The sequence below is a fragment of the Rhinolophus sinicus genome, chromosome 6, assembly GCF_057876585.1.
Source record: "Rhinolophus sinicus isolate RSI-liver-muscle chromosome 6, RSI-T2T, whole genome shotgun sequence".
Classification (NCBI taxonomy): domain Eukaryota; kingdom Metazoa; phylum Chordata; class Mammalia; order Chiroptera; family Rhinolophidae; genus Rhinolophus; species Rhinolophus sinicus.
In genome coordinates, this window is record NC_142506.1 from 61,947,501 (window position 1) to 61,974,176 (window position 26,676).

General features: G+C 41.2%; 1 protein-coding gene across 1 annotated transcript in view; it reads left to right on the forward strand.

Moving 5' to 3' along the window:
* USH2A (usherin) overlaps nt 1–26,676 on the forward strand; it is a 580,537-nt gene that overhangs the window by 498,603 nt on the left and 55,258 nt on the right. Inside the window, exons 62-63 of the mRNA XM_088799150.1 lie at nt 19,928–20,155; nt 24,516–26,032. Coding sequence (XP_088655276.1) covers nt 19,928–20,155; nt 24,516–26,032 — 1,745 coding nt within the window. The remainder of the gene's footprint in view (nt 1–19,927; nt 20,156–24,515; nt 26,033–26,676) is intronic.

The window sequence follows — 26,676 nt, forward strand, 5'->3', positions numbered from 1 at the left end:
AATCTGTCGCTGTTTATTGAGTTGACATTAAAGTCTTTTCTTCTGAATATTCCCATCAGATGCCTAGCAAAGCTGTCCAGTGAGGTGGCCAGCAGCCTGGGTCTGGAGGCCCCGTGAGTATGGATTATAGCCTGTCTCAGCACTTCCCATCGTATGCCTTGGGGAAGTTTTAAGAAAAAAGTTTTCCTTTTCCGTGTCACACTTCATTCTCTCCAACCCTTCCCTCAAGAACGCGTCCTGTTGAACACATCATGTTAGTACCAGAATGGCCCTCACCCAATGTGGCAGCTGACCCAATGTCCAGGTGCTGCTGTACCAGGGGAAGAAAGGCTAAGGCAGGCTGTCGGTTGGCTCCTTCTCCAAAGCTCCTCTCGAGACACCACACTCATTTAAAATATTACCTGAAGTCCACGTGTTCAGGTGATGTCTCACTTAGCTGAGGGCACTGCTGGACCACGACCAGAACCCCATCAGGCAAAACTGTGATGCCATCACTGGTTTAGTGGCGCTGCCTGGGGCCAGCTCACCAGCCTGCAAAACCTGAGCCCAGCCAAGGTGATAAGGACACTCGCCCAGGACATGCCCTCGTGATGCCATACGAGCCACGTAAAGCACCAGGGAGAGGGAGGGCACGTCCCTCTTTGTTCGGATATTGTCCTGTGGACTTGGCTCTATATCAGAACCTGTGCCGCCATCTTTTCTTACCCCATCTCGTGTCATTCCGGTTTATAAAAAACTTAACATACACCTAAAATTAGCTTTCTGTATATTGCTGTGTACATTAAACCGTGACTAATTTTCTTCCTCCGTGACCTACCATGTTCTAGAAATGCGATCATTAGCACATTTAGGTTGAGCAGAGTCACAGCCTCAGGAGACCCCGTCTGCTTGTCCTTTCTGCCCCGAAGTACTTGGTCCTGGTACCTCACGCTTTGGCGTCTTTGCCTTAACAGAGCGATAATTATTTATTAGTGGAATATATGCTTATTAGATCCAGAAATTAAAGTTGTTCGGGGCATTGTGTATTCAGGTCCCTGTGGTTGGTGATCACATCTGTTAGAAATAAATCACTTAAAAGAAAATATATTAGTCTCACAGACGGTCAAGAGCGGGAGTGAGAAGAGGGAGGGACAGAGAGGACAAGAAGCTCGATTTTAAATCTTGTGAAATAGAGTGTGGTCAGTATGTTGTCAACCCATTACAGTGTTCAGACATCAACTCTGTGCTTCCCCTCTTTGAACCCCAGGTGGCCAATTAACAGTGTGTGCTATTTATTCATTACAAAATAGGCAGGATAAATGGAATGGTTAGATTGGCTAATAAGAATTCTTAGCAATGAGTAGAATAAAAACTTATGCATTCAGAGAGAACCCCCCCCCAAAAAAAAAGCATATATTTGAGGAATTCTAGAAAAAATCTGAAGGGATTTTCCTCTTAAATGTATCTAGAATTTCAACTGGAAGCAAAGGAATATAATTGGGAAGATTCTCTTGGATAAGTTTTCTTCCTAAAATATGTTCTCTTTAATTCTCTCATTTGTATTTCCTTAGAGTTTATTTCCTTCCTAAGGTGCAGAGACAGTCTTAAACTGCTGCCAGCAATTATTAGTTTCAGTAGGGTGTTTTGGTGTCTCTTGTTGCAAGAAGAGATGCCGTTTTGTTGCCTCTCTACTCATTACGCCACCACCCAGCAAATGAATTTACTTGATCTTGTGCATACTCATGTTTCAAGTACGAAAGAACTTAAGAAAGGATTATATAACAATCTACCTATCTATCTAATTAAAATTCTTAAATTATATGCATTAAACTTATTAGTTTATGCATTTTTATTTTGTGGAGCAAAGATTATATGCGTCTATAGATGTGACATTTATTCCTGTAAATCGTGTTCTCTCTCTCTCTCTCTCTCTCTCTCTCTCTCTCTCTCTCTCTCTCTGTCTCTCTGTCTCTCTGTCTCTCTGTCTCTCTGTCTCTCATTGCATTGCAAAATGTACCTCAGAAGAATAAGCTGGAAGACAGTGCGGGTTTGAGAGTTTTCTAACTGATGCAGCATAGTCATGTCTTGAGGATCTATAGAAGCTGATACAGGTTTCCAGAAATAACAAATTCTGAACTCTCACCTTCAAAGATCCAAAAAGATAGTGTTGATGTTTTTTGTTTCCTAGCTTTTAACAACTTAGTAATTCTCGTTCAGAAAAGTAAGGATCTATCTATATCTGGCAATACCTAAAAGAAAGAACTCAATTGGGTACATCGTTGAAAGCCAGAGATAACATTTTAAAAGTCAATATTTGTTTCAGCAGTGAATGTTTCTTAAGAAAATGATTATTTTCGTGTTTGTCGTCTGCTGAATATTTTCATTTTTGAGCCCTAAAACAGCATTCCATCAAGACAGGTCCCACCCTTATCTTTCCATGAGGAGAGTGCCCTCTGCTGGATATGTCTACATACCACATGCGGCTGCTGAGACACCAAACGTGTGAGCAGTTAGGACGCATATCAGCAAAGGTTTTTGGAAAATCCTTGTGTCTTCTTGTGCTAGAATGATTGCAAGTGTGGAAGTGGCCATAGTTCACTGCAGTTTTCTTTTTACTGCTGTATTATTGCACCCTGTTGGGGGATACATCTGAGCATTTCATGTGTCCTGCTTTTAAAATGCCCAGATGGTGACTACGTGCTCTGGTTTGAATTGGGCAGCCCTCATCTTTCATTCTCTGTAATCTGCCTAGTTATCAGAGAGACATGAGACAAGGAAAATCCTTCCATTTTTCAGCTCCTCTTCATCTGTATCTAGTCACCCACAGTGAATGATGCCCTTGCACGATTGTTAAGATGACAGTCACTGTGATAACTGAACTTCACTTCCCTGGCATGGGGGATGCCGTGTCCCATAGCTCCCCGCCTGCCTCCCAGTACAGCACCTTTTGCTGTGTAACTGATTACCTGCAATCATGTGAGTAACACGGGAGTGAGAGGTAGTGGAAATAGTTTATACCTTGCCAGAACCACTTACATTTGCATCGGTCTTCTTCAGTCTAGTTTTAAAGCTTAAGAAAGAATTTAAATTAACTCATTCAACCTGAGAAATAGTCAAAAGAATGGATCAAATAAATGTCACAGGGTAACTTGGTTAAAGTAGCCCAAGTGCATACTAAAGGTTTAGTGTGACTGCGACATCCACATTTTATAGGGCTTTTGTCTCCAGTGATATTCTTCAAAGTGCCACCTGGGCAGTGACCACTGGTGTCATTTTTATCAAGAGTCCTCAGCACTTCCCATTGGGAAATTAGTAAATGGGATGAGATTTTTTTTTTTTTTTTACAAATTATCTTTAAGAATTTACTTTCCAAAATGTGTTGCTGGACTTTGTGCATTACAAGACAGCGACCTACGTGAATTACTTGTTTTTACTTTAGAACTTCATTCATGATAAACTAGTGATCGGATTCCATTTTATTTTTCAGAGAGGAAAATGATTTTGCTCTGTGCTCCTTTTTAGTAATAGCTTTGGTGAAAGACAAATGTTACTATAAGTCAGTTGTCTCCAAACTTTTTAGAATGTGCACCCCTCCAAGTAATAACTTTTGGAGCACACATCCCCGTGATATGTATATATTTACTTAAATTACAAGATATGTACTAGTGAAAAACATTATTTACACTATTAAAAGGAATTTTAAAAGGGGTAGATATGAATAGAATCATGAATACAACATACGATTAGTCAGGAGGTACTACTGTTTATTAGCTAGTATCTCAAGGCATGGTGCACACTTACTGAAAAATTCATCATTAAAAATATCGAATGTGAGTCTAGGTATTTTCCAAGTGGTATCCTGGCATATCCTTAATTTCAAATGTTTTTGTCAACGTCTGGTCAAATATGATTGGACTATTCATGTTTATTCTTCGTACTGTCACTGATAAAGAGTTTGTATCCTAACTAAGAATTACCGACCTGGCCACTTACTTGTTTTTCATTTGTGTATGTGTTATTAGTATTATATTTAAATCATGGCTTTGAATGTCCAGTCACCCATGTTTCCCAAAATAATATAGTTCAAACCATATGCTACAATCCGCAAACCCACCTCGCATGTATCATAACCCTGTCTGCTAAAAGCAATGAATAAGTGGAATAAGTATTTCCAGCTCCTCCGTGTTGTAACACTCCCATAATTCCCTTTCCAGGGACCAGTCCATAACTTAGTTGATTCATTCATTCATTCACTCATCCAATCAATATGCACCTAATAGATGCCAACTGGGCATATAACAGTGGATAAACCAGGCCAAAAAAAAAATATTCTTTCTTGAAGCTTTGAAGCTTTTATTCTAGTTTTTATTCTAGTGGGGAGGAAAAGACTATAAAGAAGACAAGTAGAAAAAAAAAAAAAAAAAGAAAAAAAAAAAAATATATATATATATATATATATATATATATATATATATATATATATATGGCAATGGAGAAAAATAAGTCACAGATGACATATCAGAGGTGCTGTGTCGGCCAGTCGGGAGAATGTTACGATGGCCAGTGATGGGAGAGGGGAGGGTGTTGACGTGTTGGGACAGGAAGAGTGGTATTTAATGTAGGGAGGCCCAGGAAGGCCTCACAAGGTGACATCTGAGCAGAGATGTGAAGGAGGAAAAGAGCAGAGCACGCAGTTAACTGAGAGAAGACTTTCTGTTCAGGAATGAGATGTATAAGCAGATTCTGGGCTTTAGGGGTCTTGATTTGGTCCCTGAATCGTCCAGTTACCTCCCAGGACCCATCAGCATGTGCACTGACCTTCAGCTTAAGATTCTAAAAGGTCACGTTCAACTACTGACATCCCTTCGACACCCTTTGACAGAGAAATGCTTCATTGCTTGGGGATGTAAGGCTCAGCCATCAGATGTGGTGTGTAAAGTAGACATTTTCCCAGTTTTTAAATCTGTCCTTTGGGTCTGTGACCTTCACACACTGGTGATGAAGTCTTCCTTGAATGCCAGTCCACCCCCTGGCTATCTAGCATCTTTCATATCTTCCTGTATATTCGTCTAAAATGTCTCCATACTCCAGGTAAACCAGAACACGACTCATTCATTGGAAAATAGAGATAAGCCTCTTCCATTTATGTGGATAAGCCATACCCCACTTCAGTCCCAAGGAGCTCTTGATAACGTCCCCCAGTCTTTCGCTGTTTTATTTTTTCATAATCCCATTTTGACTCTCACCCCAAAATTAAAAGTAAATGTAGCGACCCGAACACATCATATATACAATAGGGAGCTAAAAGAGGAGAAAGCATATTTATATACATGACACAACAGAAAGGCAGAAACAGGTATTGTCTGGAGAATTTATTTCTGTAATAGGTCATAAGGCAGGGAATGATACTTATGACTTCCCTCTCTTTTCTCCCCAATAAGTTGAGGTTATTTGGCTGATGCGATCAAACTCATTCCTGAAGGATCTAACTTCTTGGTAGTCTTGCCTTTATAAGCTTTCAGTGATCTTCCATTAGCCTGGCAAAGTGAGAAAGGATTTCCAGGCTCACACCTAATCTTTGCAACCTCTATTGTGTAACAGATATAATAGCAGTGACATTCCTTATTTATCTTATCAATCATTCCAGATACTCATCTAAGGATTTTTTCCATTGTCCTGTGTTTGTTTGCCTGGTTTCCTGGTGGCTTAAGGTGATCCAAGCAGCAAGGCAACACTTTTCTAATTTCAGTTTAGTGGAACCATTATGGAAGGATTTCTCTTCTGAATCTCTAAATCAGCATATTTGGGGCTCTTAGTTATAGTATATAAAACTTTTACAAATTGGTCTTTAGTTCTGTGTTTGAAAGGATGCCTCCCCTCCTTGTCTCTCTCCCCACTGTTTTCTGGGATTTCTGCCCCAGATGTAAAGGTCAAATTGCTAACTGTAAACTCCCTTCTGATGCTGAGACTTTATGATAAATTTCTAATTGCTTCAGTCTTGCCATGAATGACAGAATGCCACTCTTCTATCACGTGTATCTAGTACATGTCCTACCTATTGACGTTTAAACTCATCTTTTCTGTGGGATCTTTGTGACTGCTGAAGCCCATGATGATTTCCTGGATATATATACCTTCAGTGCCATTTTCCAAGTGTTTTTCCATTGGATTCATGAATGTGAGCCTTGCATTCCTAATGGGTCGCAGTTCCTGAAGTGTGGGATTTGCATGCTTTTCCTTCCACTCCCTTCAGTGCCTAGTCCCATGCTAGAACAAAGTAGAAGCTAAATTAATATTTGACTGTGGGTTTGACCCTCAGGCCATAAACCAATCTCAGCACTTTTCTTTGCTAAGAGTATTAAGACAAGCATAAAACTGAACTTAAATAAGTGCCTTTTGAAATCAACAGATCTCCCTGCTTCCTTAGCTGCTCCCTTTAGCAAGGATCCAATTCACAGCACGTTTCTGAGTGCCCATCTGTGCCAGGCCCTTTCAGAAAGGTCATCTGGCTTAATCCTCACAAAAGCCCATGAGAAGATATTAATTGTTAGGAACCAAGACTCAGAAAAATTACATAATTTACTTACGGTCTCTCTTGTGTGCGTGACAGCCAAAACTTCAACTGGGTTCTTCTAATTCTAAGTTGACTACTTTTGGATTAAAGTACCTGGGCTCACAAAAGTTGCCTCATTCCCCAGACACAGAGCTACTCTTGCATAGAAAAGAGATAATTTTTGCTAAAACAAGCCAAGAAACATTATAGATTGTAGAACGATTTTAATAATGCATTCAAAATGCCAAACTCACAGCACACTTTCTATCCTCAGTGAGAAACTTTTTTCCTGTTCTGTCCAAATGTCTAACAGAAACGATTATGGAAAATTGAAACTAATCTTTGGTTTGCCTAAGTGAAAATAAGAACCCCAACTTCTAGCTCTCAGAACAAATGAAAGTTGTTTTTATTTTTAATTAAGTATGCTTATCGTAAGCACATTTTCTCTTAAGGTGTAATGACTAAACCGTGATCATTTCTTTTTGTTTATTCATTTAGAACACAAATAAAAGCAGATAATCAATAGATCATAATGTAAAACTAGAGGGTTTACAAGTTAATAAGCTTGAGTCAATAAATATTCCATAGTGAAGTCCTCGATGTTGAACCTGACATAATTTGCTTTGCGCTAAGATGGTTGACTTAATGCTTTAATTTAATTCTAATATTAACTGAAAAATCCAGAGAAAAGAAGAAATTTAAATCCTATTATATGAAAATGTTTTCAAAGCAACAACTCAGTATCGTGCCGCACCCACTCACATGTGCCACTAGCATCCACGCAGACCCCTGAGGTCTGACTGTTGATAACCGGTTCACCCCTTTGGAGCCTGACACAAGTGAATGGAAGAAATTTCTCAGTGTTCTGTCTTTGCAATGTCTTTTTTCTGAGCCTCAAGTGTCATCATTTTTTAGTCTCATGGTGTCTGCTATTCCTAACTTATAGGCAAACCATTGGAATTGTGTTTATTTGAAAAACAATCCTTCTATTCCCCTTGAGGTTATAATTTCATCTGACTCCCATAAAGTAGAAGAGGAAGCAGGTTTTGGTCAAAGAGCACAGGAAGCCTGTCCTGGTTCCCAGGAGGAAGAAGTAAGAAGCTGTCTGTATCCAAAAAATGGCGTAGGCTTGCTCCACCTTCCAAAGCCTGGTGATTCTAGGGAGGGTTATGAGCAGGGTGTGATGCAATCCAGCCACACCTTCAAGGTCATGAACACAGACTCTGTGGTGAGAATGCCTCCACTTAACACGTTGCGTACGGATCACGAGAATCTTCGTTTTTTTCTGAACCATGCGTTAAGGACGGATAACAAGAATTCTCGTTTTTACTGTTGACTCTTTTTACTTTGCACATTTTATTGAATTATTTGTGTTTCATTAATAACAAAGGAAGCTGCTTTCTGCAGTATCACACCAGGAGGGATTACTAACATCATAGGTGAGTAAATCCTAAAAAATTCCATAGAAAAATAATAAATGACATAGAAGCATTTACGTAAAGAGAAGAGTGCATTTTAAAGTAGTTTCTTTTAAAAACCTGCTGGAACAGAGGGGTATGAGAGATTTAAACCCCGCCGTACGCAACATGTTAAATCCTGGTTCTGCCCCTTATGCTAATATGGTCGTGGACAATTTGCTTCAACTATCTGTACATCCATTTCCTTTTCTGAAAATGACAGGTGATTTACAGTATCTATCTCATGAGGTTGTTTTAAAGATTAAATAATTGAATACACATAAAGTACATGGAAAGTGCCTGCCCTATAGTAAGCACTCACTGTTCTAGCCCTTTGAGAAACTCTACAAAAAGAATTAAAAGCGTAAAGAACATATGCTATGAATGACTTTGCGAGCAGCAGCGGCAGTCACTGATGAGGTCAGATGTGTCTTGCAGAACAATTAGTGTACCCCACCCAAGTCCTCACGTCCTCCATGTTACCATCATCTGGGCATCATCTGGACATCGTCTGTGAGTTCCTGGGTCTGACTTTGGCTTTGTGCCATTCTCGTCCCACTGTAGCCAGCAGGGCAGTGCCACTCAGTTGTGTTTTAACTGGGCCAGCTTTAGCTTTCTGGTTCCATTCTTGTCACCAAGAACAAGTCAGTTTACTTTGCTAAAATGGACAAGAAGCGATGGACTGGATTTTTATCACAGGGCACCCTTTTCTATTTGGGAAGGATACTCAGAAAACAGAGGACAGAAATCTCACTGATGTTTATGATGAACATGTCTTCACATTTCTCCATCTCTGGGCTCACATGTATCTAACCATCTTACAGTTGCTGTAGGTGACAGTTGTTACACACTTGTCATTTCCTGTGCCTGCTCAAACCTGATCAATGCTGTTCACACTCTGATCACTTCAGTTGAGTTATGTGTGTGGTTGGTACTACATAAGTTGAGTTTAATTGCCACTTAGAATAGCTTCACAAAGATTACACTGTGATTTGGCATTAAAATGAAAAAAATATTATACACAGAAAGACACAGAAACAGCAGCCTAATATACACTAAAAAACAAAACAAAACAAAACAAAAAAACTGTGCCATACAATTCTAAAGGTGTTTTTCCACAAATATAAAGTAAAAATTCTAAGGGATAAAAAAGCATTATATCTTCACTAATTGGAAGCTCTTTTTTCTTTCTTTCTTTGGGCTACATCACATAACCCTGTGTCCTGAAGTAAATGTAATACTGGATTCAGAGAAATGAGGTTTATTCTATGATAAATATTTTTTAAAACAGCTAACATATTGCCAATAAGATAATGCATTTAGTAAAATATTAAATAGATATTTAATTAAAAACCTACATGTAAATAAAGGATAGTGTCGTATGCATTTGGCAGAAATCCATTGAGCGCCCATGTGGTGCCGACGTGCATTTTGTATCCCCAGTCCCTGTCCTCTAACAGTTCAAGGTCTATAAGGGAGAAAAGGCATGTGACTAGGTCACTATAATGCAAAGTAAAAATCCCATGGGCGATACAAAGAGCAGAGAAGAGAAGTGAGTGACCACCTGGGGAGTGAAGAAGGTCTTCCAATTGGAGATGGCATTGATTGGGTGTTTTAAAGATGGTCAGGAATGTCCAGTCCTGAAGGCACTGTGAGCAAAGGGGAACCATGAGCGGAAGTGAGGCCTCATTGAAGAGCATTGTTAGCAGACCCTGAGTGGTGGGGCTGGAGCGCAGGGTGTAAATGAACAGGGCAGAGTGTGGACTGGCAGGGGATGAGCTGGCAAGGGGGGTGCTTGCTGATGACAGGCTGTCCCAACCACAGTGCTTCCTGAGCAGATCCTGGCTCTCACATCCCTCTGACTTGCAAATTAGACACATCAAAACTTGATTCTTCCACTTGGCTATGGCAATGAAATAGGATCCAGGAGAGTAGGTGAGTGATGTTGGAAAGCATTCCGAAGTTCGGAGGCAGAGAATTGCAATTACTACCTGAAGGTACCATGATTACCTCTCCTTGAAGCTGTGTGCACAGGGATGGAGAAAAACAAACTGAAATCCGGACACGGGCCTTTCACGTAAAAACAGAAGTGAGATTACAGAAAATAGAAGCAGATCCCAGGGCTTTAAAGGGTCTGACACTCATATTTAAACAATACATTACCTGATTCTGCAGCATTTATTTGAACTATTGGTTTCGGGAGTACTTCAGCTGCAAGGGACAGGATGTTAATCTGATAGGTCACCATAACGCAAAGTAAAAATCCCATGGGCAATACAAAGAACAGAGAAGAGAAGTGAGTAACTACCCGGGGAGTGAAGAAGGTCTTCCAATTGGAGATGGCATTGATTGGGTGTTTTAAAGATGGTCAGGAATGTCCAGTCCTGAAGGCACTGTGAACAAAGGGGAACCATGAGCAGAAGTGAGGCCTCAGACCCGGAGGCAAGGTCACCCCAGACACAGTGAGTCGTCCTTAGCCATGCTGTCACCTACTACCAAAAACATGGCTGCCATTGAGAGTATTTGTGTTAAAATGGCCATGCATCCTTTCACTGAGGTCTGCCACCACTTATAATTTATGATGAAAAAGGAAACCTGGGGACACAAATGACTAGTATTTCACTCTACCTGCCCCTTACCCCCACACACAGCTGTAGCTGACCTAAAGCCGAGGAAGCCATTGCCACCGAAAACCTGCTTAGTTCCACTCTTTATGGAGATGCAGAGATGGTGGTCAGACGGTCATGAGTACTACCGCTGTAAGGTTATTTCCACTGAGAATTGGTACCCATGTCAGGCGATAAGTAAAGAAATCAAGCAAGTGAAGAGAAAGAGAAGACAGAAATGTCATACAGCCCCCAAGAGAGAAAGTCCAAGTTCTGACAGTTTTCTCATTTCAAAGAGCCAGGGTTGTATTTCAGATGCTCGGGTTCTGTCCTTTCACTTTCTCCCTCTTTCTCCTTTTGCCAGTTAAGATGAGTTTCTGTTCCCTGTAACAAAATATTCCTGACTAAAATACAGACTTCATCGTTCCCCACCTTTCCTGAAACTATAGACTGTAAGTTTTAGAATCCGGATGTCATATTTCTTATTGGAAATTATGATTGATTTTTGGGTTTGATCCTAGCATTCCTGAACTCTCATAATTTAGTTTTAGATGCTTTGGACTTTTTAAGTAGTCAGTAATCATATTTCTTATTCTTCCAAACACATATACCTTGTATTAGTCAGGATGGGATGGGATGGGATGGGATGGGATGGGATGGGATGGGATGGGATGGGATGGGATGGGATGGGATGGGATGGGATGGGATGGGATGGGATGGGATGGGATGGGATGGGATGGGATGGGATGGGATGGGATGGGATGGGATGGGATGGGATGGGATGGGATGGGATGGGATGGGATGGGATGGGATGGGATGGGATGGGATGGGATGGGATAACAAACACAACTCCAAATATTAGTGCTTAACACAGTAAAGGTCAGGAAAGCAATAGTGGGTTTGACAACCCTTCTCCATCATATGTTAATGCCAGACCATGATAGGGAAGAGCATGCTGGGGGGGGGGTGGTGTTCTGTAAGATGTTTATAAGGCCCGAGTATGAAAGGGATAAAAGTGGCCAACACCCCTTCTCTCCACACCCCATTGACAATAATTAGTCATTTAGGTACAGGGAAGCTGGTTAAATATGAAAAAGAAAATAGATACCTGGTGAGCTCTGATATCCCTATGGCATCACCCCCCACATTTTGTTTTGTTTCGTTTTGTTTTGGTCTGCATTGCCTAGGAGTACCAGTGCAATAATGATTAGAGGGCATTGTGTCTGACTTTGTACATTGATGGGGCAATTTCTAAGGCTTTATCATTAAATATGATTCACTGTATCATTTTAGAAAATGCTGTCTGTCAGATTAAAAGTAATTTGTTCTATTTTCACTTGGCTAAGAGATTTTTATCATGACTGAGTGTTGAATTTTATTAATTCCATTAAGATGATCGTATGTAAATCAAGAAGGGCTAAATCCTACCCAGTCATTATATCTCTTTTAAATACATTGTTGGATATTTGCTTATAGTAGAACTTTTTCACCTACTCTCAAGTGATTTGAGTCGATAACATACTTCTCTTGTTCTGTTCTTATCCAATTCTGAGATTATCCTAACGTCATAGATTGAGTTTGGTACTTGGCCCATTTTACCTATTTTCTGGGACACTTTGTACATCACATGACTTATCTGTTACTCACAGATTTGATTAAAAGCAATAACAAAACACTTCACAGTCAAACTTTCTGGGCTTCGGTCATCTTGGAGTCGGGAGCTGATTAAAGGCTTTGTCTTGTTTTATTTTAAAATGGATTGCTCTCTCATTGAGTGCATTTATTTTTCTATTTTTCTAGAATTACCAACTTTATGTACATTTTTACAAGTATTATCATAAATTGTTCACATTTTCCTATTTCCAAGGATAATCTGAGTTTGATCCTGCGCCCTCCTCTGTCTACACTCTCTTCCTAGACTCTCCCATCTCTCTTCTCAGACTCTTTTAGATTCTCTCTTCTTTGACTCACTCTACCATCTCTTCTTCACTCCACCCCTCCATTTAAAATTCTGTCCATATTCATTACCAGTGTGACTATTTCCTGAGCACTTACTCTGTACTGGGCACGATGAGAGACCATGTGACGGAGCAGAGAGTGAAACAGATTCCCTGCCCCATTGGAACTTACATTCTTCTGAAGAGATGTAGACAATAAATGATAACCTTAATGACTAAATAGAGTATATGATATGTTGGAAATGAGTGATGAGTGCTTAGAAAAGAAAAAAATAGAGCTCACGGTGAAGGAGTTTCAACATGGGAAAGGGTTTCAAAATGGGGAGTGGGCAGGGTGCAGCTTTCCACAGGAGAAGCTCCGTGAGAAGAACTGAGGTTAGAAGACCTGTAGATAAAGTGAGCTGAGGGCAGAACAAACAGCCTGTCCAGGCCCCTCAGTAAATGTGTTCCTCCAAAGACTGGATAAATACAAGACTACAGCTGGAAGGAAATTCTTTTAAATGTATTTTAGTACAGTTTTACCAGTATTTCCAAAAAATAGATTGCCAGAGTAGAATTGCCGGGTCACAGAGTGTGCACATTCTTAATTCTGAGCGATCAGAATTACTGCTTTTTAATATTTGGTGTGACTGATCTGCCACCTTAAAAATTCAATTATGACACATTTAATTTTGTTCCCTCTTCTCCTTTAATAAATAAGTCACTTTGAAACCATTCTTCCCGTCCCCCCCACCCCTGGCAGTGTTTTTATTGTAACTGAGGCATCATCGTTCATTTTGCAAGGACTCTAGCTTTTGCTCTATACATTACATTGATAGAGACCATTTTTCTGTAAAGAAAATGTCTGTAAATTGAATCTTCTTTTTGCATTGACCATCACGAAATGAATGGTGTGCTCCAATGAAAAAAAAAGAAATAGCCCCCCTTTTCACATATCATTCTTTTTTGGATGTGGATATTTGTGAGGATAAAGGCACAAAAGTGCACACAGCAGTTCCCCATGAATACTCCAGACTGAGCATTTTAAGTTTGAAATTTACAGTTGTAAATCGCACATGGCCTTTCACTAGTCGCTTGTAATTATACACATCACAGTAACTTCAAGTGAGGATATGCATTTATACGTTCTTGAGATTTTTCAAATCAAGTCCTGTAACGTTAGTTGGAGTTCAGATCTGGGGATGCTTTATCACTTGTGTGTGCCTTTGAATTATCCTCATTCTATTTTCCAATCATCAGTAGTTTCCCTAACCTTTTCTCACTGCCTTCTAGCCATGGGGTAGATATAAGGAACTGGAGCAAGGGTATGAACGGTTTCCCACGGGCCTGTCACCACTACCAGGTAAAAACACCGTCCCGGTCCATGTGATTCGGTAGTGGATTGGGACAAGGGACAGTGCAATTTGCTTCAGTTAATGGTATCCCCATCTCAATTGTGTTCAAAAGACAAACATTTGTGTCTAAAGAATAATTATAAATTTTGAAATAGAACAAACATCCAACAAAGGCGTTTTCAATCTAAGACAGTACTCTTCTATTACCTTCTATATGTGGCAGTCTATACTTCTTGGCTGAAAAATAATCAAATGAATGAATTAATTCTTGGCAGTTTTTTTGTCTGTTTGTTTAATCAGTCATTGGCCATGACCTATACGACAACAGGGCTACATTTTAAAGTTCGTCAATTATTCCTTCAGATTGCATTGTAAAGCTTTTTACATGACATTGGTTCTTACAATGTTTGCCTACTGTTACTCACTGTTTTTTAGCAAATGTCTAAAAACTTTAGGGTGAAATTCATGGCCTTGTCCAATCTTAGTCTCTTTCCAGCCTCAATCCCCACTGTTCCCCTACACCCACAGCACTCCAGCTACATTCAACTCCCAGCTCTTTCCCAAATATATCCTGCACCTTCTTCTATTCTTTCTTCTAACCTCTCATGTATTTTCATCTACACAAACACTACATATTCCTGACCTGGGCCAGATGCCATCTCCCAATTAAGTCTTCCCAGCTCTTCCTCCCTTCACGATCAGAAGCACCCCCTCTGTATTTCCTGGGCGCTCAGTTATGGCACTTACCACACTCCGAGTTGGATGTATCTATATACGTTAGTGACCTGCTCTATTAGAGCATAAGCTCCTAGTGTGTTTCCCCGAAAATAAGACCTAGCCGGACAATCAGCTCTAATGCGTCTTTTGGAGCAAAAATTAATATAAGACCCGGTCTTATTTTACCATAAGACCCGGTCTTATTTTACTATAAGACCAGGCCTTATATAATATAATATAAGATCCGGTCTTATTTAAAGTCTATATTAAGTTTTTCTCCAAAAGACGCATTAGAGCTGATTGTCCAGCTGGGTCTTACTTTCGGGGAAACACTGTAGAAGTTAGAAGCCTGTTATCCATCTTGTATCTCCCCCAGGCATGTTACAGAATCATGTACACACCAGATGGTCAAAAGTATAAAGAAAAAAATTGAATGGAGCTGCTGACCAACAACAATACTTCATGTTTCCACTGACCATTTTGGCAGCTCTGTCATACCGCTTAGCAATGCCACCTAGCACGCACGTAGTTTTCATGCACATAAAACCATAAGCCACGGATCTAAGGGTATTTCCTTCTTCCTCTCTTGTACTGTGAGTCAGTCTTTGATTCCGAGCAACTCTGCATGTGTGTGTGCCATCAAAAAAATGTCTTCTTTGTCCCACCAGCCAGGAGATATGCAGTCAAAACATGGTACTTGTAAAGTCAGTGCACATGTGAAACCAGTGGGAATTTTCTGACAATGTGAACCTTTTGCAGACTTGAACGTAGCATACTTAAGTAAGCCATGGATGTGTATTCAAGGTTCGTATTTGGCTAAGGGTAAAAAAGAGCGCGTTTCTGTATCAAGACTGATTTGATTTTTATAAAATAAGTGCTAGATATAAATATGTTGACCAACATTTAGAGAACTCAAACATTAACTTTATAAATGAAAAGGAAACTAGCCCTATAAAATCTACGCCTCAAATTATCTGGCTTTCAGGAATCTAGAGAAATATGTGGATTTGTCAGCATGAAAATGTATAAAAGACATCCAGTTGACTGAATATACTCTGCCCAAAGCCATGGTTTTTTAGATAATGGTAAATGAGGTCTTTTCCTAGTTCTCATATTTTATTTGTAATCTAAACCAGAAACCTGTCTATAACTATTCTTTTACTTTATCGTAATGGCAAGGTAAACTACAAGGTATGCTAAAACCAAGCAGCAGAATCTAACATGGTTCCACTAAAGACAGAAGTTGCTATATTTAAATCTAGATTTCCCTGAAGCTCTCTCTGTGCAAAAGAAGCAAACTTTGGATGTGACATGCTCTCTCGGCCTTGGTATTCATGGAAACTGAAGAGGGAAAGGAATCCTGCCGCCAGGTCAGGATTGAGAAGCCAGGGGCCAATCATTTAAAAATGTTAAGAGAGAAGAAACCCCGTCAGCTGGGAATGAAGTAGGTGGTAACCAGGGAGATGAACTCTTTCCAAACTGTCATAAACATACGCGATGCTCTATTGATGACAGCCGTGGCTGCACGTCACGGTTTGGGTTCATTACCAGGTGGAGGGTAAAGGGATTCCTAAGGGCCGAGGTAAGTGGGCTCAGTGAAAATTCACCACAAAGACCAGAGGGAAAGCTCTGGAAACTGCTGGATCATCAGATCAATAGGCTCAAAGATGACTAAGTTAGGTTGCTTTATGCAGTTTAAACATTTGTGCAGGGAGTCTCCCCACACTGCCTTTTATTGACAGCTACAGATCAATGGTAATTTTTGATCATTTTCAACCTACATAAACCTATTGACCCCATGGCCACCTTTGGGGCACTTCAAGTCGTCAGAAATAATCAGAGGAGATGGTGTAAAATTGGCAGACTGCTGAAGACCCCAAGTAGTTTCATGTGCCCCCAGGAGCAGAGTTGAGAGGTTAAAATGTAGTTCACATTGCCAGCAGAACCTCAACTGGCAGGCGTTCCAGAGAGCCTTGTCGTTACGTCTGGTAAAAGGACGCACTGATTTGTATCTAGACTCTGACCCGTATGCATATAAGTTAAAAAAAGGGGGAAAAAATAGGCTAAGTCTCATTGGAAATATTAGATTGCAGGGAGCAGATCGTTCCTGTTTTCCTTTGTTGAATCATTATTTTCATCTGCTGCCCAACAACAGTATACTTCTAGAATAAAATAAGAGGAATGTTATGTGCATTGGAATGTGGAAAGGAAAAAGGAAAGAAGGAAAGCCCAGAGATCAGGAATGAATGAATGAATATATATATATATATATATATATATATATATATATATAATATATGTATATATGTGTGTATATATGCATATATATGTATATATACACACACATATATAAAATATACGTGATATATATATGTACACATATATATGTACATATGTATGTGTATATTTTGACAGAATCAGTAGGATGGAAGAGTGAAAAGAAAGAGCTAGTGAAATAACGACAAAAAAGAGGGAGAAGAAAGCATTTTGAATTAAGATAATCTCCAAAGGGAAGGAAGAAAAGGAGGGGGCAGAGTTGTGCAAAGAAGTAAAATTATTCCTAATGATGAATTTACCAGTCCCTGAGCTAGAGTGCTACCTTTTCAAAGGAAGAAGTTGAATTCAAAACATTTAAGATCAACAGTGCTCAAGCAAATGTTCTGAACTCAAGGGACATGGCAAGTAACCGAACGAACAAGACACAACCCAATCAATCCACAGAATGAAGTGTGCCCTGATTTTACAGCGGGATTCTAAAACAGTGAACTTTGATGTTGGAAATCTACTCAGGAAAGACTAATGTAATTATTTCCTAAAGTGTCTAAGAATAAATTGGTAAGAGTCGCTTTGCCATTTTAAAATTTTCTTCTTTTTTATAAAAAACGGTGGCCTTTACTAAATATTGACTTTGCTTAGTCAATTAAAAGTGAGGCTATTCATGAGGTTGATTTAAGGTGTGTATGTGTGTTGCGCTTCAGAAACAAGTTAACATAATAGGGAAAGATGACCTCTGTATAAATTATAATATAAAAATTCTCCTTTGCTTTCACCATATGGGATCATTTCTCTTTTTCACGTAGACCAAATGAAGCAAAACCACTATTGTGACTACCTTTTGTACAAGGGGACCTCTAGAAATTCCTGTGTCGGGCAAACACGAACTTCGCCTTGAGATCTGCAGGTCTTATTTCTACACTGGGATGATGAAGATTTTCTGGCCAGGCCATTTTGACTACGTTTGCTTTCAAGGATCTGAGCTATAAATGTGTATTAAAAGAATCTATAATGAAATCAGTTTTGTTATTTTTCTAATGGTGCCTGGAGTGTGTTGGATGAGTGCATGCCGGTTGTTAATCATCAACAACTCGTGTTATCACAAGTGTTTGATAGTATTGCCACCTAGGGGCTGGATGGAATTCTCAGCTCTGAAATAAACTGTAATTGAACAGGTGCTGCTATTGACAACATACATATGTTTTTGCTTTATAGTCCACATGCTTTTCATGTTTCTTATGACAAAAGCTATCTCTAAATGTCCCCCAACAGTCTACCTGTTTTATATATAATCTGTTAGAGGTGATTACTATTTGCTTTGGAGCTTATGCTTTTTTTGGCATCTATTACTGAATATTCTGAACAAAGAATTTTTCTTTTTTGCATTATTAATCTTGTCTATGTTTGCCCTATTTCCACAGAAAAGGAATCATTTATCAGAAAAGAGTGTTTGTAATCGGAACTTGTAGCATCTTCAGGTTTAATATTCATTATGGTCATTCAAGTTCTGTGCTGTATTTATCTAAAAGACCAATCCAATGTTATGGAGAAATAAGTTTTAAATATTTATGATGTAACTTTTAATATTTTAAAAAAGAGAAATTAGTATTTCTGTAAAATTTGTTTCAGAGTCTGGTCGCTTAGCAAATGTTTAAATATTAAAAGATTTCAGGAGGTTAGCATGTAATATCATAATGGCACTTCTTGAAAAAAGAAAATTGACTTTAGAAGTATTTGATTGATAAGTAGAGGAAATTATATTTTCTCTGCTTGTGTTTAACGTATAATAAGAAACATTAACACAGTTGAAACTTACAAACAAGAGTATGAGGAAACAGTCAAAAATTATTTCAACTGTATGTTTCTGCTTTTTTGAAAATGGTTCAGTTTGATTTTGTCACCTTATATTGTATTCAAAATGATATTTGGATGCCCCCACATGAAGGTCAATTTTCACTCACATAACTGATGCTTTGTCAGGTACCTACTCTCAGAAACAATTACCTCTTTTCCATCTCACATTCCTCTTTCCAGGCCACCAAGAAAAGAGGACAGTTGTCACATTTATACGTCTAATAAACCAAAGTTGACCTCATACACCATTGAGCATAAATATTATATTAAACTAGTCAAAACTTCTTTATAATCATTCACATCTAATGGATATCATACACAACAGAAAGTATCTGTGTGTGTGTACGTGTGTATGTACCTGTACACACATTTTTGATTCATTTGCAGACATAATTCCATCTGTAAACAGACATATGCCTCCAGCCCAGATATGGAAAGAGCATCTGGGCTCTTTCAAAACATTAGAATTCTATTCAAAATATGTTACATGTTTCTCTCCCAGCAGAAAGAAAAAAAAAAAAAAAACACTAATTTTGCTATTTTTTTTTCTCTTTTACATCAACAAAGGCCAAATTCTCAAAACCTAGAAAGCAGTTACTTTTGGTGAGCGTCATAGTTTTATTTATGGTGTTTGTAACAAATCACACTATTTTCACATTTGTTTTAATCAATTTCTCTAAGGGTATTGGCGCGGTTATAGTACAATTGCCTTATTGTTATTATTTTCTTATGTTTGTTTTATTGCATTTGTAAGATATAAATACGTGCCAAGAGAATGAGAGAGGGAGATGGGGTGAGGCTTATGTATAAACAAATAGCGTGGTGAATTAATGAAAGAGAATTAGGTCCGTTCTGGGTAAATCTCCACCCACTTCCATCATGAACCAGATGTAGCAGTGACCTCTGCGGCATCATCCATTTTTTAAAAGTTTTTATGTTGTATCTCACATCCTTTGTGTTACAAAATTTGAAGAGGTAAGGATCCTACCTGATCCACACTTTGTGTGTCTGAAATCACACAACACTGGGTAATATGTCCAGGCTGTCAAGAACAAGACAAAGCCACATTGTTTTCTTAACAATGAAAACTCTGTTGTGACATCTGTGCTGCCATTACTTATGTATCTTAGAAAATGACTTTCCAGCAGTCGGCCGCAGTTTCTCCGGAAAAACTAACCTGTTCATTTTCTTACAGGGAACGAGCCATGAAGCCCACCTGTACGGGTTAGAACCCTTCACAACGTATCACATTGGTGTTGTGGCCACAAACCAGGCAGGAGAAGTTTCCAGCCCCTGGACTCTGGTGCAAACCCTAGAATCGTCTCCAAGTGGGCTGAGCAACTTGACGGTAGAACAGAAGGAGAACGGCCGGGCCTTGTTCCTGCAGTGGTCGGAACCTGTGCGAAGCAATGGTGTGATTAAGGTATCGTCTACGCTGAATATGAAATCACGTTTGGTGTTCTCTAGATACATAGATGAGCCCTGACATACCAGCAGGTTACTGTGGGAAAACTGCCTTTGCAGTCTTGTTGAATTCTCTTTGATGGTTCCTCCAGGCACTAAATCATAGATCAGAGCAGAGTAGCTCGCCTGTGTGATGCTTCCTACGGACCCAGCACTGGACTAAGTGCTCTCCGTGGAGCATCTCGTGTGATCCTCACATCAGCCCTTCTTGGTAGCATATGGAGGCTAAGTAACAGCCCGGGTCCACAGAGCAAATGATGGAAGTGGGATTTGAAGCCAGGAAGTCATCACATCAGAACCGGACTCTTAAGTGGCTATGGTCTCATTGCCTCCTGAATTGTCCTGCGTAGCTATGTGATTGAGCCCTGCCACCTTTGTACTTTTAGCAGCACTCACTAAGCAGAAGTTAGCCCCCCACATCTGCTAACTCCCACCTCCGTATGCACTGTGAGGGGAGTCTTGTTAATGTCACACATACACCCTGGGCCTCACGCGCCTGCGAGCACAGATGAGGTTGCATTTCCATCATAGGCCCGCAGTCGGCTACTCTGAATGTGCACCCACATGAAAGGCAGCCCTCATCGGCCTTTCTGACGTTCCTCCCCAGGGTGATGGCGACGCTCCTGTCACTCTATTGCTGCCTCTGGTCCTGGACCACCATTCAGGCTCTCATCAGCTGCCTTCTGCAGGTCAGGACGGCAGAATTGCCCAGCCTGCAGCCGCTAGAGTCACTCTGCCTCTCCTTTACCACTCCCCTCGAGGTGGCAAAGACACCCCCCCACATCAATGCCATATAGAACAGTTAAGGCGAAGCTGTGACTTTGGATAAAGCTTCTCTGAAAATCCTGCGAGAAGGATGACAGCAGGAAATTACCTACAGCAGTGAATTCCAACTGGAACCAGAGCTCACAGGGCCAGGCCCACCCTCACAGACCTCCCTGGGGAGGCCTCACTGCTTTGTACTCACCGTACTCACTCTGCTTGGCTCCGGGCCTGCTGCAAGTAGCAGAAGCAGGCCGCTTTCTACCAGCCTGCCTGCACGTGACTGAGCCACGTTTCCCCTACTCTGGGATAAGAGGCTTGAACCTTAGTATCCATGGTCTTAAAATCCAAGTGACAGCCCTAAACTCCCCATCAGAGAAAAGAGCTTCTTCCCTCACACCCCTCATCAGAGCACGGCTCCTTGTGAGGGTCTCCTGTCCCAGTGTTCGCCTCTTCCTGCATGCTAGATGCTAGGGACGGCCTTTTATTTTCATTTCCATTTCACCAAATACTCACTGAGCTTCTGCTAAGTGCCAGGAGTGAGCAAGACAGGCAGGGGCCCTGCAGGCACAGACATTACATGTGTGTGTGTATGAATATGGGGGTGCAAAGAAACAAACAAAAAGCGAGTGCATAAATAAACGAGAGGATTTCCGAGTGACGAATGCTATAAATAAAATTAAACAGAGTAATGTAATTATGCCTGCTCAGGCTAGTTTAGAATGGATGATCATTTGAATTGAGTTGACATTTGAGCTGAGTCCTGAATGACAAGACAGAGCCAGTCATGTGAAGCTATAAGAGCAAAATGTTCCAGACAAAGTGAACAGCAAATGCAGGGCCTGAAGCCAGGAATGAACTTGGTGTATGAAATAAAGGGAGGAAAGCCAGTGTGGTTGAAACATTGGGAGGGAGAGATGATGGAATCAAAAGAGCTGTGAGGGAGGCAGGTGGTAGATTGTGCCCAACCTATGGGCTATGATAGGGAGTTTGGAGTTGAGTCTAAGTGCAATGAAAAAATGACTGAAGATTTAAGCAAAGAAATAGCATCATCAAATTTAGGTTTTCTCAAAATCCCTCCGGCTGCCATGTAGAAAATGAGCTATAAGGAGACTGGTAGAGTTTGGAAGCTGTTAAAGAATTCAGGGTAAACTCGATGGTGGTTTGAATGAGAGTGGGAGTTGTGAAGGCTGAGAAATAGGGTGGATTGGAGATCTGTTCAGAAGGTAGAGGTGACAAGATTTGTTAATGGATAGGGCATGAAACATGAAGGAAAGGGGACACTTCAGGACAACTTTTGGATTTGGGCCTTGAGTCGCTGGCTGGAAAGGTTAGGTCGGGAAATGTACAGGTTTGAGGGGGCAAGTTGGTGGTTGGAGAGTTAATTCTAGCTCTCTTGAGAGTTCTTCACTAAGATAGATATATTTGGGATTCATTAGCAAATGGGTGTTATTTAAAGCTGTGAGTCTGGAGGACATGAGCTATGAAGAGAATATAACTAGTGATGAGAACCTGGTATCAAGCCCTGGGGAATATATCAAGTTTAGAGATCAAGAGGCAAGTGAGGTAGAAGGGAAGGAGATGAGTGGTATCTCGAAAGTGAAGAGAGAACATGTATGCCAAAGGTTGTTGAGAGATCATGTAAAATGAGGAATGAGAAGTGACCTTGGATTTGGAAATCAGGAGATCATTGGGACTTAACAAGAAGATCATGTGGTGACACGGGAAAGCTGGTTGGGTCGGTTGAGGAGAGAATGGTAAGGGAATGGGGACAAGAGCTCTGTAAAGAAGTGCTGGTGAAGAGAAAAACAGAGGAATGGGACAGTAATCGGGAGACTGTGGTGTCAAGAAGTTTTATTTAAAATCAATGAAAGATACTGAAGTGCATTTAAACACTAACAGAAATAACCCAGTAGAGGGAGATAAGTTGGTGATATAAGAGATGATGGCAATAATTGCAGGAGTGAGGTCTGTACGAAGAAGGGGATGGGCTCCAGAGCTCAGGTGGCCTTCAGCAGGCAGAGATAGTTCATCCATAGCAGAAGAAAGGCAGGCAGATGGAGTAAGTCTAGACTCACATGGCCATGGTGGTGATAATATATGACACGAGAATGTTCCTTCCCAACAGCTTCTGTGTGTCATTCCAATATGTGGTTATGGTGACAACCACCTGTTAGGGAGGGAAGAGGATGTTGGTAGTTAGTGGGGAAAGGAGGAGATATGAAATAATCGCTTTGGAAAATGAGAGAGCAACCATATTGGGACAGTGGATAGAATAGGATTACGAGTTGGTAGTCACCTATTTAACATTTACGGTAAGAAATTTAAAGTGAGGCCGGCCAGTGTATTTGAGTGTTTTTTTCCAAACTGAGTCACGAGCTTATGTACAGAGGAAGCTGAATTTAGCACTAATTAGAGATTTGCCAGGTGAGCATGAAGTGGGCCAGGGATCCACAAAGGCTTTCGAAGCGATTATGGAATCTAAGCTCTCTTTGGAAAATACACTATTCCTTTCTCTCAGGGCTATGGTCTTGCGCTGAGACCCCAACAAGAAAATTACACCAAAATACAATAGTCCGAAATAAATCGATTTCCAGAAATCTAAGCTATTTAATCTTACATAACATTAAAACATAGCAAGGTTCCAGTCTAAGTGAAGCTTCCCCAGAAACCAGATGTGGGAATGTTACACACTAGATCTGCCTCTCAAGGGAATCTGATATGTGTCCTGTCCCCTCTTGAGAGATGCCATCTTAGAGTCACCACCATGTACAGGAATGTGTCATCTCAGGTGTGGAGAAGCAGGAACATGGTGGGGAACCTCTGTTTAAAAACATCAACATTCTGGTTGAGTTGCATCCCATTTTTCCCAAAAAACAATGAATGATATGGGATGAAAACTTTCTCTGCACCCATGTGATGAATGTTTGAATGGTTTTCCCCAGAACAAGAGAATACTTCACTCCAAAGAAACAATCGGTTATCCCATGGCCTTCCAGAGAACACAGCGTGGCTTCTTCCATCTCCTGGTCATCCAACTCTGTATCTATGTTTTTGTATAGATGCTTATGGATGTGTGCCGGCACACAGATGCACGTGTTCAGCCCTGTACAAACGATTAAGTATTGTGTGTTCATTTCCCGATCAATGCCATGGGAGATAGACAATGTAGTATACTGCTGGGGATGAGCTCAGAAGCACTTAGTACCTATAAAATAGAAAAGTTGAATGTTATTTCCTGCTTTTAACATTTAAAATAGGAGCCTTTCTTAAAGAATCGCGTTCAACAGCCCTTAGTGTTTAGATATGTGCTGACGTAATACCCAACCTTAAGCAAAACAAACCAGAAAAAGCACAGGAAAACATTATTATTCTTTCTGTGAACTTCACATTAAGTGGAAAAGATCACGTTCCCTTATTTCATATCCAAATGCTTCTTCTGGATTAGGGTTATCAAGATGAGCAACAGGAGCAGGAAAGGTTAAAAGGGACGGGACAGCTACACCAAGAAATCAAATGCTGATGTAATGCTCCCTTCGCTTCTCTTCCTCCTCCAGACATACAACATCTTCAGTGATGGGATCCTGGAGTACACTGGCCTGAGTCGCCAGTTTCTCTTCCGACGCCTGTACCCTTTCACTGTCTACACGCTGACCCTGGAGGCCTGCACCGAGGCCGGCTGTGCCCGCTCAGCGCCCCAGCCTGTGCGGACAGACGAAGCCCCTCCTCGCTCTCAGGTGGCTCCTGCCGTCCACTCTGTGGGGTCCACCAGCGTTGAGCTGAGCTGGTCAGAGCCTGTTAACCCAAATGGAAAGATAATTCGCTACGAAGTGATTCGCAGATGCTTCGAGGGAAAAGCTTGGGGGAATCAGACAATCCAGGCCGATGAGAAAATTGTTTTCACAGAATATAATACTGAACGGCATGCATTTCTGTGTAATGACACTGGTTTGCAGCCATGGACTCAGTGCGAATATAAGATCTGCACGTGGAATGCAGCTGGCCACACCTGCAGCTCATGGACTAAGATCAGGACGATGCAAGCGCCTCCAGAAGGTCTCTCTCCCCCGGAGATAACATACATATCTACGAACCCCCCAAAACTGCTGATTTCCTGGGTCCCCCCACGGCAATCTAATGGTCTCATCCAGTCCTACAGGCTTCAAAAGAACGGAGTGCTCTATCCTGTGACCTTCGATGCTCTGACGTCCCATTACACTGACAAAGAGCTGCTTCCTTTTGCCACATACAGCTACGCGGTCACAGCCTGCACGAGTGGGGGCTGCTCTACCAGCAAAGCCACCAGCGTCACAACTCACGAGGCTGCTCCAGCCGGGGTCAGCCCTCCAAACCTTCAGGCCATCAGTGCCACTCAGATGAATGTATCTTGGTCACCGCCATCAATTCACAATGGAAAGCTCACTAAATATTTGCTCCTATGTGCTGGTCAGGAGTACCTGGCTGGGCAGAGCCTGTCCCTGCTGGTCTCCCACCTGCAGCCTTATACTCAGTACAATTTCTCCCTGGTCGCCTGCACGGGCGGAGGTTGTACAACCAGTGTGTCAAAAACTGCCTGGACGATGGAGGCCCCACCGCAGGCTATGGACCCTCCAAAATTGCAAGTCACGGGCTCAGAATCTATAGAAATCACCTGGAAACCTCCAAGAAACCCAAATGGCCAGATCAAAAGTTACGAACTTAGGAGGGATGGGACCATCGTATATACTGGCCTGGAAACTCGCTATCATGATTTTACTCTCACCCCAGGCCTGGAGTACAGCTACACAGTGACTGCCAACAACAGCCAGGGTGGTGTATTGAGTCCACTCGTCAGAGATCGAACTAGCCCCTCGGCGCCTTCAGGAATGGAGCCTCCAAAACTGCAGGCCAAGGGTCCTCAGGAGATCGTAGTGACCTGGGACCCTCCAGTGAGGACAAGTGGCCACATCATCAACTATACCCTCTTCATCCATGAGCTGCTTGAGAGCGAAACCAAAAGAATCCCCATAAATACAACCCATACTTCTTTTGGCATCCGGGAATCCGTAGTAAACCAGCTGAAGCCATTTCACAGGTAGGTAGCCTTGGCTGGGTTTGCCAAGAGCAAGCGACTGTCCTTTCTCTGGTGTGAGCCCTGGGTCAGGTCAAATTAAGGCTCTGAGAGCAAGGTGTGTGACGTCCCTTGCCCCCAAATCCACTTAACCATCCACGGTGTATGAACCACATCCTGATCCAGCCAGAACCTGCTTGCATGACTTCCGAGAGCAAAATTGGAGCAAGTGACATTTTGAGAGTTGTTTTGTTTTGTTTTTTTGAAATATTTTCAATTCACAATGTCTGGAATAAGTAGCACAGAATTTGGGTCCGTTACTAAGTCTAGTTCCTCCTAGGTAGAAACCGGCAGGCCTCTGGCCAGTCTGAGAGCCCTAATGGAGTCATCTGATACAGGGTGTCAAAAAAATGAGGTATTACTTTAAGGTATGAAAAAAGTGCTAGTCAATGAGAGTTCTCACCAGCCAGAGTGGCACTGATCCAGACTCATCCTGGGAGAGCCCTCCTTACTGAATCCGGCATTTAACAAGTTTCCTCTGCTTCTATTTCCTGCCCCCTTACGGTTGGTATAAGGGGTACCTTGCTGGGCAGAGCTTGTCCCTGCTGGTTCCTTCATGGCCTCATGGTTTCACCGGACGATGCTACTTTGCAGCTAGTGTCCTCGGT